This window comes from Nanorana parkeri, unplaced genomic scaffold (assembly GCF_000935625.1).
Source record: "Nanorana parkeri isolate BGI_ZX_2015 unplaced genomic scaffold, ASM93562v1 scaffold1380, whole genome shotgun sequence".
NCBI lineage: Eukaryota > Metazoa > Chordata > Amphibia > Anura > Dicroglossidae > Nanorana > Nanorana parkeri.
In genome coordinates, this window is record NW_017307648.1 from 156,307 (window position 1) to 169,291 (window position 12,985).

General features: G+C 48.5%; 2 protein-coding genes across 2 annotated transcripts in view; one reads left to right on the forward strand and one right to left on the reverse strand.

Annotated features, from left to right (window-relative positions):
- Window positions 1-2,012, forward strand: part of AAMDC (adipogenesis associated Mth938 domain containing) — a 7,017-nt gene extending 5,005 nt beyond the window's left edge. Inside the window, exons 2-3 of the mRNA XM_018569708.1 lie at window positions 143-238; window positions 1,863-2,012. Of these exons, the coding sequence (XP_018425210.1) occupies window positions 143-238; window positions 1,863-2,003 (237 nt within the window). The 3' untranslated portion in view covers window positions 2,004-2,012. The remainder of the gene's footprint in view (window positions 1-142; window positions 239-1,862) is intronic.
- The window catches only part of INTS4 (integrator complex subunit 4), a 60,977-nt gene that overhangs the window by 5,585 nt on the left and 42,407 nt on the right, over window positions 1-12,985 (reverse strand). Inside the window, 1 exon segment of the mRNA XM_018569689.1 lies at window positions 12,218-12,432. Coding sequence (XP_018425191.1) covers window positions 12,239-12,432 — 194 coding nt within the window. The 3' untranslated portion in view covers window positions 12,218-12,238.

Consider the following 12,985-nt stretch of genomic DNA (forward strand, 5'->3'; position numbering starts at 1 on the left):
GACAGTCCTGGTTAGCGGGGGACAGTCCTGGTTAGCGGGGCTTTATTTTATCTTTTTACGTCTGTTCATTTTCCTTTCTTTGGCCGGAGTTTTGCTTCCACTGAGAACTTTATAACATTAATGTGTCCAAATCCCCCGCCAGCACTACCCGGGTGTCCAGCCGTCAGACGTGGAGGAGGTTGTGAAGAAGGGGGTGGAGACGCTGGTGATTGGCCGTGGAATGAGTGAGGCGCTGCAGGTACGTCCGCATGGAGTCCGTGTTCCACTCTACGTTCTTCCTGCACTTGTATGATGCAGTGGGCGGGGCTTCCTCTTCCCATTACTACCCCCAGTAATACAAAGGATGCAGGATGTTGTTTTGCCATCACAAGGGGGGGGGGGGAGTTTATAAAAAAACTTTTTGCATATATCTCCTGCTTGCTAGCCGTATATATCTCCAAATAAACGGGAGGGTTTAAATATCCTTTAAAGATGCCAAATCATAAAGCTAAGCATTTGAATTCTATTGGATAAGTATAACATGGAACTAGCTCTGGGCATGCCTGCTTAAAGGAGAACTATGCGGTCAGTGGCTTTCCCCATAGTTCTCCTAAGGGTCACGGGAGGACATATACTAACCTCCTCCCGTGACCCAAAGCTCAGTATACAGCAGAAAGGTATCATAGCACACTCACAAGCCAGCATGTAAAACAACTTGTCTCACCACTAAGGATAATGACAGAGGTTTGGATACACGTCTTCTGCAGAGGATGTGTAAGCCGCACTGCCGCGCCAAGGCACCTCTTATAGTGCGGTCCTAACTCTAAACTATGAGAGTCTCCATCTTGGAGCACATGGGGCAGAAGATTTCAAATTGGGTGCAGGCCTGTCAGGAGGAAGCCCAACCTCCTTAAAGGTACAGAGACACACAAGGGATCCCGCACATCCCATTGGCAGCTGAGAAACCCCATGCGTCGCTGCACCAAATCGGTAAAGCAAAACAAACGACAAACGCACTCAACAATTCGTCACCAGTTATACAGTAAGGTGCACACGAAATGGGCTTTAAACAGTAGAAAGGCATCATGGCACACTCACAAGTCTTGGTGAGACAAGTTTTTTTTACATGCTGGTTGTGAGTGTGCCATGATGCCTTTCTACTGTTTAAAGCCCATTTCGTGTGCACCTTACTGTATAGCTGGTGACGAATTGTTGAGTGCGTTTGTCATCTGTTTTGCTTGACCAAAGCTCAGTATATCGCGAGCTACAGTTTGCGGTATACGGAGACCGCCGGGATGGGGGGGGGAATCCCTGCAGGGAGCCGTGACTGACAGTCATGATCGAGAAGTGAGCGAGCGACGGTATGTGTTCGCTCACTTCCCGATCTACTGAGCGGACCTGTGACAGTCTCATTGTCACAGGTCGGCTCGAACTATGAGGATGAGTGAAAATCACTCGCCTCCATAGTTCTCCTTTAATGGCTGGAAATGGCAAAATCTCCAATGTTTTAGTACTTTTATTAAACAGCAAATGACAGTACGCTCAGAAAGCACTTAAAGCGGAACTACTCCCTCCAATCCCTTACAGCCACGGAAGGTGCCATCTTGGCCTCTCTGTGGATTGCAGTTGCCATGGTGCTGCACATGTGAGAGCTTAAAAGTTGAGTCGGGAGGTGAAATGAGCACACCGGCAACCTTCGCAATTGGCACGCCTTAAAAGTAACTGCTTTAGGAGACATTAAACTGGCGGGTACGGTTCCTCTTTAATACGCACACAATGCAGTGACTCCTATATTGATTTGTTCACGTCTTGTCATTGAGATCTCACGCAAGGTACCAATAGCTAATCAATAACTGCCATCAATGACCAATTCCTCCTCCTAGGTGCCAGCCTCTACTCTACAGTACATCAAGTCCCTGGGCATCGATGTTCTGGTCTTCCAGACGGAGAAGGCGGTGAAGGAATACAACAGCTTGGCTTCCCAAGGAGTCCGGGTGGGGGGTGTTTTCCATTCCACCTGCTGAACGGCCGGGCCCTGCCGCTTTGTACCGGGGCCCCGTCTGGTGCGCACAGGTGATGGCCGGTGACTAGTGGCAGCATGGACAGCTGCTCGGTGCCTAAAGATCATTTTTTTTTTTTCCTCTCCAGTTATAACGAAGCCTGCCCTGTGTGTTTTTCTGATGAGGTCAAGACCTGATAGCTGTGCCTCTTCTACTACCCCTTGTAGGTCTAGTGTACAGGGGTGTTAAACCCCCATTGGCTGAACACATATGTAGCAGAATGAGGTGGCCCTTATTCCCTGCTGCCACATACTGTGTATATATATATATATATACACCTGTTTTGGTTTTTTTCTAGGAGCCGGTAGGACGGGCTACCGATCGCATGATCACTGTGACAGCCAATCACATGATCACTGTGACAGCCAGGAATTGCCTCCAGCTTTTAGGCTGGGTTCCCACCTGGGCGGATTGAATATGCGCATTTTCCGTGCGGTTTTTTTTTTACCGCGATTCGCGGTAACGTTTCCGAGGGATACTTGGCTGTATCCCAATGGAACCGCCCGACCAAAATGCCCCAAAGAAGTACATGTACTTCTTTGGGCGTAGGGCGGTTTCCCGCGCGTTCGTACTCGTGGAAAACCGCACAGATGGGAACCATGCACATTGAAAATAATGGCATTTCCCTGTTTGAGTGGTTTTCCGCGAGTACGAAAGCGCGGAAAACCGCCTAGGTGGGAACCCAGCCTAAGATACTCTTCAGAGATCAGCAGCAAGGGGTCCATATACATTTACTCCCATACTGATCCTGTGTACACTAGACCTTTTAGAATGGCATTTTTCCCCAAAAAGCTGCAACTTTACAGGAGATACCATAGAAACCGAGAGAACTGGTCATCAAAGAGCTTCTCATAAACTGGCATTGGCTTTAAAGCCTCATTCACACTGGAATTGGCCGGCACATACAGCTCCGTGCTGCGTGCACGGCCCTATCGGGCAGCTCCCGGGAAGGACAGGTGCTGCGTGTGATTAGTACGCAGCCCCCGTCCTTCTCTATGGGACTACGCGGCCGTACGACAGTACCATCTTCCCATCTATCAGTCACATTGGGGGTAATTTTTTAAAACCTGGAGCAGTTGCCCATGGCAACCAATCAGCGTCTTTCATTTTCAAATCTCAACTGAGCAAACTGAAGAGAGAAGCTGATTGGTTGCCATGGGCAACTGCTCCAGATTCTATCTGCTCCGGCTATGATAAATTCCCCCCGTCTCTTCCTTTTCGTGTCATCTCCGCCCCTCGATGTCATCAGCTGCCTATGGGACCAGGTAGCACTTTCCTCCAACGATAAGTGAATTCCCCATCAACACGTAAGAAGGTTCCTGATGTCACAGATGGAGGAAACGGCGCCAGATAACACAAACAGGAAGGAAGCCAGCGCCATATTGTTTTCGATGCATGGGGTGACCATAGATGCCCCCCCAGTATTGCCCCCATGCGGGATTGATCTCTGTAATGGGAGGCTTGGAAATAATTTTGATGCCTGAGTGATAATATTTTTTTTTTTTTCCCCAATGGAGAAAATTATTTCAAGATTCTGCTGCAACATCGATCCTAAAAGAACATAAAGGAAATATTCTCATTGTAAAATGTGTGTGAAAATATAGAAAATTGTCAGCAGCATGTGACGTCCTTCCTTCTCTGCGCCTGTGTAAAAATATATGCATTAGGGATGCAGCGATATACCGGCCGCCGAAACATATTGGCCGAAAATGGTACTTTTGGCATAATGCCGAAAGTGCCATTTTGCTGCCGATACATCGGCGCACCCGTTCTTTCCTCCCCGCTGGGCGCTGCTCTGTGTCCCAGCGGGGAGGAGAGAAACTGAGGGCCGAGCGCTGCGGGAGGAGAGCGCTGTGAGAGCGGCCGGTGTCTCTCCTCCCACATCGCTCAACCTCCTGTCACAGATTGGCAGAGTGGCGTGTGGGCGGAGACAGGCCGCGCTGTCACAGGAGGCTGAGCTCTCCTCCCTACACCGCTCGATCAGCCTCCTGTGACAGCGTGTCAGAGAGGAGAGCGGGTACAAGCAGTCGGTGATCGCTGAGTGTTTGTACAAACCATGAGGACATGGTATGGTTACTATATCCTCAATTATGAATGAATGGGAAGTGATCTACATCAACTCTACATCACTTCCTGTTCATTCATGATTGTGGTTATAGTAATCATACTCTGTCCTCATGTTATGAATGATCAGGAACACTCAGTATAGAGGCTTCCTGTTCATTGATAACGGGGGATACAGAAAAAGAGATTGAGGACTATGTGTGTCTCTGATGACTTTCTGTTCTCAATCTCTTTTTCTTTTTTAAAAGGGAAATATCAGGGGTCTGTTTAGACCCCCCAATATTTCCCCGAAGCCCCTAAAAGTAAAGTAAAGTAAAAAATATTTAATAAAAAATGAATAAATAAAAATGAATATAAAACAATTAAAAAGTTTATAAAAAATAAAATATTTAAAAAATGTGACAATTAAAATGAAAAACATTTTCGGTTTCGGCCTGACAATTTTTTTTAGATTTCGGTTTTGTTTCGGTTTTGAATTTTCCATTTCGGTGCACCTCTAATATTCATCTTTACATATAAAATGATAGGAAATGAAGACAAAGAAAAAAAATCAGAGTACTGTATAATAAAGTGTCGCTCGGCCTTCTCACCCCAATGCTGGTTTGGTAACATTGTCATCCAGGAGCCTATCCCTGGCTACGTCTAATTACTCCCCAGGATCAGGCTCATCTGGCAGCCTATCCCTGGCTACGTCCAACTACTCCCCAGGATCAGGCTCATCCGGCAGCCTATCCCTGGCTACCTCCAACTACTCCCCAGGATCAGGGTCATCCGGGAGCCTATCCCTGGCTACTTCTAGATACTCCCCAGGATCAGGGTCATCCAGGAGCCTATCCCCGGCTACGTCTTAATACTCCCCAGGATCAGGGTCATCCAGGAGCCTATCCCCGGCTACGTCTTAATACTCCCCAGGATCAGGGTCATCCAGGAGCCTATCCCTGGCTACGCCACCTCCCATACCGCTCAGCCTCCTGTCACAGATCGGCAGAGCGGTGTGTGGGTGGAGACAGTCCGCGCTGTCACAGCAGGCTGAGCACCGCTCGATCAGCCTCCTGTGACAGCGTGTCAGAGAGGAGAGCGGGTACAAGCAGTCGGTGATCGCTGAGTGTTTGTACAAACCATGAGGACATGGTATGGTTACTATATCCTCAATTATGAATGAATGGGAAGTGATCTACATCAACTCTACATCACTTCCTGTTCATTCATGATTGTGGTTATAGTAATCATACTCTGTCCTCATGTTATGAATGATCAGGAACACTCAGTATAGAGGCTTCCTGTTCATTGATAACGGGGGATACAGAAAAAGAGATTGAGGACTATGTGTGTCTCTGATGACTTTCTGTTCTCAATCTCTTTTTCTTTTTTAAAAGGGAAATATCAGGGGTCTGTTTAGACCCCCCAATATTTCCCCGAAGCCCCTAAAAGTAAAGTAAAGTAAAAAATATTTAATAAAAAATGAATAAATAAAAATGAATATAAAACAATTAAAAAGTTTATAAAAAATAAAATATTTAAAAAATGTGACAATTAAAATGAAAAACATTTTCGGTTTCGGCCTGACAATTTTTTTTAGATTTCGGTTTTGTTTCGGTTTTGAATTTTCCATTTCGGTGCACCTCTAATATTCATCTTTACATATAAAATGATAGGAAATGAAGACAAAGAAAAAAAATCAGAGTACTGTATAATAAAGTGTCGCTCGGCCTTCTCACCCCAATGCTGGTTTGGTAACATTGTCATCCAGGAGCCTATCCCTGGCTACGTCTAATTACTCCCCAGGATCAGGCTCATCTGGCAGCCTATCCCTGGCTACGTCCAACTACTCCCCAGGATCAGGCTCATCCGGCAGCCTATCCCTGGCTACCTCCAACTACTCCCCAGGATCAGGGTCATCCGGGAGCCTATCCCTGGCTACTTCTAGATACTCCCCAGGATCAGGGTCATCCAGGAGCCTATCCCCGGCTACGTCTTAATACTCCCCAGGATCAGGGTCATCCAGGAGCCTATCCCCGGCTACGTCTTAATACTCCCCAGGATCAGGGTCATCCAGGAGCCTATCCCTGGCTACGTCCAACTACTCCCCAGGATCAGGGTCATCCAGGAGCCTATCCCTGGCTACTTCTAAATACTCCCCAGGGTCATCCAGGAGCCTATCCCCGGCTACGTCTTAATACTCCCCAGGATCAGGGTCATCCAGGAGCCTATCCCTGGCTACGCCCAACTACTCCCCAGGATCAGGGTCATGCAGGAGCCTATCCCTGGCTACGTCCAACTACTTCCCAGGATCAGGGTAATCCGAGAGCCTATCCCTGGCTACTTCTAAATACTCCCCAGGATCAGGGTCATCCAGGAGCCTATCCCTGGCTACGTCTTAATACTCCCCAGGATCAGGGTCATCCAGGAGCCTATCCCTGGCTACGTCTTAATACTCCCCAGGATCAGGGTCATCCAGGAGCCTATTTCAGGCTACTTCTAAATACTCCCCAGGATCAGGGTCACGGGCTAATAGGTCTTCCGTTTAATGCAACGACTTCAAAGCCGTTCAGTTATTCCGGTCCTGCAAACAGCAGTTTCCAATTACAAAACCAACAGAGAGATCAAGTCAGATGTCTTCCAGAAGTTCTGATAGTAGGTGTTGGTGGCAAGCTGCATTGATTAAAGGGTAATGCTACTTTCCCAGGCAAATTTACTAAAATGGAACTTCCCCCTCAGAAGAATCAAGAATCCAACAATAGGCTCGGCCCATGGAGCTCTGGTCTACATTGTTCAGGTCATCCAGGAGCCTATCCCTGGCTACGTCTTAATACTCCCCAGGATCAGGGTCATCCAGGAGCCTATCCCTGGCTACGTCTTAATACTCCCCAGGATCAGGGTCATCCAGGAGCCTATTTCAGGCTACTTCTAAATACTCCCCAGGATCAGGGTCACGGGCTAATAGGTCTTCCGTTTAATGCAACGACTTCAAAGCCGTTCAGTTATTCCGGTCCTGCAAACAGCAGTTTCCAATTACAAAACCAACAGAGAGATCAAGTCAGATGTCTTCCAGAAGTTCTGATAGTAGGTGTTGGTGGCAAGCTGCATTGATTAAAGGGTAATGCTACTTTCCCAGGCAAATTTACTAAAATGGAACTTCCCCCTCAGAAGAATCAAGAATCCAACAATAGGCTCGGCCCATGGAGCTCTGGTCTACATTGTTCCAACTGTTAACAGACAAGACTTTTACCTGCATTTTGTACTGGGGTCAGTTAACAACAGAAATGGAATAATAGTTGGATTTATTGAAGGACACAGGCAAGATCTGTAGTTCTTGAGCACTGGGATGTAGTGTCACCTTCAGGAGTTGGATGCTAGGCCAGGTAAAGGAATTTTGCCTATCCCAACATCCTACCCCAGCAGGTGACCTAGTGGTCAAGATCTGTAGATCTTCACTGTGTCCCCCTGCAGGTGCCACTACAACCTAGTGGTCAAGATTGGGCATGAGCTCAGGCCCGAACCAAAGCTCCTCCTAACGAGGAAGAGCCATGGACACTTCCACCCAATTGGCGGGAATGGCCACCCTGCAGCTGCATGAAAACAAAGGGGTGGGGTGCTTGTGCTGATATCATTGACCTTATATGGCCACATAGCTATAAAAGGTAAATATCAGTTACCAAATATAGGCATGTAGCCATATAAGGTCAATGACGTCATTGAATCCCACCCATTTGTTACTGTAAGTTGTGGGTAGGGAATTCCTCAGCTAATTCGGGGGCAAGGACGGAGCTTCCTTTCTTGTTCGGGAGGGGCTCAGGTTTGGTCCAAAGCTGAGCTTATGTCTAGTGATGATCTACACACTTTCACCATGTTCTTCAATGAACAAAGAAAATTATTTAACCTAGCCTAGTGTCCTACTCCTGAAGGTGACAATACAACCCAGTGCTCAATGTCTACATATCTTCACTGTGTACTTATTACATTATTATACCTAGCCTGGTGCCCTACTCCTGGAGGGAGGAACTATAACCTAGTTTGCAAGGTCTACAATTCTCTGCATCCTTCAATTAATGCAGAAATTGATTCTACTTAGCTTAGTGTCTTACTCCTGAAGTTGGTACCATAACCCAGTTCTCAAGTTCAACAGATCCTCGCTGTGCCCATCAATAAACACAGAGAGAATAATTTTACCTAGCCTAGTGTCCTACTCCAGCAGGTAAAAAACAAACAAAAAGTCACCAGCACTCAATACTTGAAAGCAGAAATGTCCCTTTTATTGGACAAAAAGCGTCATAAAGAAGCCGACGTTTCGGGGCCGCACAGGCTCCCTTCTTCAAGGCAGAAAGTACGTCATACTTTCTGCCTTGAAGAAGGGACCCTGTGCGGCCCCGAAACGTCGGCTTCTTTATGACGCTTTTTGTCCAATAAAAGGGACATTTCTGCTTTCAAGTATTGAGTGCTGGTGACTTTTTGTTTTTTACTGTGTTTGCACGGTGCCATCCGTGAATCGAGTCACTTCGAGCACCAACATCCTTTAATTGGCCGGGACTGCTGCAAGGTGTGCGGAGGGCTCTCTCCTATTTTTACATCTACTCCAGCAGGTGGCGCTATAACCCAGTGTTTAAGGTCAACAGCTCTTCGCTGTGTGCTTCAACACATGCAGAGAAAATGATTTTACCAAGCATCTTGCTCCTGAAGGTGGCACTATAACCCAAGACCTGTAGATCTTGACCACTAGGTTGTAGATCTACCTGCAGGAGTAGGACGCTAGGCTGGAAAAAATCCTTCGTCCTGCGTTCATTGTAGGGCACATCGCCCCCGCCCTTCCACTTGTGTTGCCTCTATGAGTTTGTTGGTATCCTTTACTGCTTGCTACTAACTCAGGCTGTGTTCACAAACGGAGGAGGTTGACCACCAGCAGGGGACAACCAAAGGCATTTTTTTGTGCGTTTGTAGGTGGCACCATTACCCAGCGGTCCAGATCTACAGAGCTTTGCCGTGCCCTTCAATGAAGGGAAGAGAAATCTCTGTACAGGGAAGCTCCTCCATTTCTCTCAGCGGATAGGATTGTATCTCTCTCCGTGTTCCAGCCTGCAGGCTCTGATGCACGCAGCACAATATTCCCCGCGTCTGCAGCTCCAGTAATTGAGTTTCAGCAGGGCTCATCTCACAGTCGGCTCGGTCTGAACACGGCCGGGCGCTGCTAATTACTGCATGTTGGAAGCTTGATTAAAGACATTAGTCTAGGTGAGTCTCTCCTGATCGCTGAGCCTTCCAGCGCAATGAGAAATTTTGTCTAGGATCGGGGGATGGGAGCGCGCTGCGGCTGCATTATCCATGGGTCTCCTATGTGTATTCTACATTCAGACACTCGACCTGAACCGTGATGGTGGGCGATGGAGCCGGGGAAAAAAGCAATAAACGCAACATTCTAAATCTTCCCGCTGATCGCACAGAAAGACAAGAATAGCAGAGGAACTCCGGCCTCCCCTTCAGTCTTGCTCAGTTGTACCGGCTCCTCTCCTGGACTGCAATGGCTTCCTCTGATGTCACTGCACACTGCGAGCTCCTCACAATGCGCATTAGAAGCTGCAGCAAGTCAGATAGAGCCCGCCTCATGTCCTGGCTGGAAGAAGTCCAGCATCATCTAGCGCTTTCTTCCCCAGCCTGGCTGTCCCTGGCTCCGCCCCTTTCATTCATTGGATATCAGTTGTTCGTGGGCGGTCTTCGTGCAAATGCAGTCTGCATCACTTCCGGGTTCGCAGCTGTCATTCCCTGGCTAGAGAGACCGGGGATGCGAAGACAAAAAATTAATTTCAGATGAAATGAACGAAAAATCCATTGAGTGAAAGGGGCGGGCCAAGGACAGTTAGGCTGGGGACACACCCTATCTCAGCACCCCTTTCAAGAGCTCTGATGTAAGCAGTGGGCTGGATCTTGGGGAGAAGTTATGCAAATATAAAAATGCCTCGATGGGCGGGTGTCAGTCGGGAGGAGTGGGCGTTCCTGGGCAGGCTGCATTAGCATGAAGACCACCCACATATGATGCTGAGCCTCCATGATTGGAAGAACTGAAATCTATTGAGTGAAAGGGGAGGGCCAGTCAGGCTGGAGACACACCCTCTCTCTACCCTTCAGCCCTAATACTAGCAGTGGGCTGGATCTTGGGAGGAGTTATGCAAATATCTGGAAGGAGATGAAGGAGAGGAACCGATAGAACTGTACAGGACTGAACGGAAGGACGGAGGTCAGATAGAAGACTGAAGGGAAGTCCGGAGTTCAGATATAAGACTGAAGGGAAGGCCGGAGTCCACCTCCAAGTGATGTGAAGGAATTGCGAACACGCGTGGAATAAATCTGTACATGGCGACTTTTTATTCAATTAAATTTATACATTTAAAAAAAAATGTTATTTTACAAATCATCGCACAAGCCGTCACAATCCAGTCCGTGTGAAAGTAATACAAAAGGCTTTCAGGAACACACACATCCTTCATACTACAGGCAGACCAATAAATACCAATTACCCAGAATGCTTTGCTGCGTGTGTCTATGCCATCAGATGGACTATTCGGCCATGTGGGTTTCTTACCCTTCCTTGTCCAGTTGGCTGCCGTCTGTCTTGTGTTGCAGTGTCTGTTGTTCCTCTTTGGCGCCCTCTTATGACCAAACCCATACACATCATTCTGCAACTACTGGCAACTTCCTGTCTCAGAGCGATGATGCAACACCAGCTCACTATTCAGCCATCAGCTTGTCCATTCAGTCTCCGCCCTTGCGTGTGTTCTGATCCACCAAGTGCACTGCTGTTGTTCCTGTTCTTTGTGTATGACCCCCGGCTCTGGCTCACTGATCTCCGGGTTCCTGACTCCGGCCATTGTTTCCGTTCATCCTGCTCCTGACCTGTTTCGGTTGACTACCCTCTTTGGCATCTGACCTCTGGCTTGACGTCCTACATTATTTTTTGCTATTTATGTTTATTGTATTTTTTAATAAACTGCTTTTATTTTTTTAAGCCTGCACTTTAAGTTTCTTGGTTCCCTGACAGTGGGAGATGCCGCCTGGTATCCGCTATGTGGGATCTACTTTAAAAGTGAACCTTGAGGCCTTCTAAGTGGTATCAATCCAGCGTCGGGCACCTCGCTGTGCCAGGATACGGCTCCGGAGTCCCGAAACGCGGCAGTGTTTTCTAACCGACGCTCTCATGGATCACGCCGCGCTCTCTCTAAGCCGGTACTAAGATCTCAGATGTGACGCGTTCATCTTCTAGTACAGCAGGGGGCCAAGGCAGGACATTACCTGGGAGCAGATGGAGCCGTACAAGAGTCAGGAGCCCCCCCATAGCATGTTCTAGGACCCCACTTGGGCCACAGACTCAATGCAGCACCCCTATCATATTCCACTCTTGTGTCATTTGTGGCAATACAAAGGAATCCACAATATACAAAGTTACACTTTAACTTTCATTCATGATCCGGAGCTGAAGTCTGATCTGGTTCCTCCTCCCTTCCCTGGCTCCTCCTCCCCCCTCATTAACACCTTTCCATTTTAATGACATTCCTTATTTTATACCCAGTGATGTCATCGCTGGGTCTCTGTGCTATGCAATGCAGGCAGGTCATGGCTGGTGGGAGGGGCCGGCAGGGTGCTGTACATAGCTTCCTGAAAACATCACAGCACCCTACCTCAATACTCCTCTGCAGAGCCCTCAGACCTGATGCTGGACAGGTAAGTACCTCAACCCCATCCCCCAACAGCAGAGAGGAGGGCTCAGACCTCACACAGCCATTGGCTCTCCTGTGGAATTTAAGAGTCCCCCGGACGTGCCAAATGCTGAAGATTCTGCTTGCAGGTAAAGTATCCATCACCTCCTTGTTATGGGTCAGTGACTCACAGTATTGGAGCCACCGGATCAGCAATGGCAGTCCAGATTCCCGTTTCAGCACCGGCTTCCATTGCCGAGCCGAGGACTGTACATCACCGAGCCGTTCCTGGAGGACCTACTCCATAAAAAATAAAAAAATCACAAGGTGACCAGCATGGGCCCGTGTGTTCTGGCCACGTTCACGTGTCCCGACTCCATCTTGCAGAATGTCACCATACGCGGCGAGATGGATCCCGGTGAAAGGAGAAGAGAGTCTGTACCCGTCTGCAGGTCACCGCCGGGCGGGTTTGGGCATCAAGAAGACTTTGACGGGTTTGCTGAAGGGTATGGTGCCATCTATGGAGCTGTCCGGGGCCGGCAGGCCGTCCATGCTCTCCCCCCACGCCGGCTTACACGATCGGTTTACCATTCTGCTGCGGCCGGAGCTGTAGGCGAGTAGGAGACGGACTTCGATCTGACACGGCTCTGCGGGAATAGGAGGAGAAGATGTGAGGTCACGAGGGGGATAGGAAGTTATAGCAAAAGCCCCTCTGACCCTGTCAATGCCCCTCCCTGTGCCTCAGGCTATGAAATAATGCAGACAACCCCCCTGCTTACCCCCCGCCCTGCAACAGGGGGTTCCCTCTGCCCTTTGTGGTGTGTCACTGCGGGGCAGAGAATGCCCCTGCCGCTACTTATTGTCCCGCAAAGGGGGATGGGGGGCTGCTACAGTTTTGCTCAAGCTTGGACAAACTGGGTTCACACCTCGCTCATCACTGCACTCCATAGCTATTGAGGGACTACAAATATCAGAGGCCCTGGAGCCTGCTGGGGTGGAGCTTGCTGGGGTGGAGCCTGCTGGGGTGGAGCCTGCTGGGGTTCGAGGTTCATAAAAAGTTGCAGACTCTCTGTAATGACACAATTAACTTTATTGTCCGCTGCCTACAACAGGCCGAACACCGACGGGAGGATTTGTAGAGATGCTGCACGTCACATCCCACATCCTGAGGTAAATTAGAACTACAATTGAATGAATCAG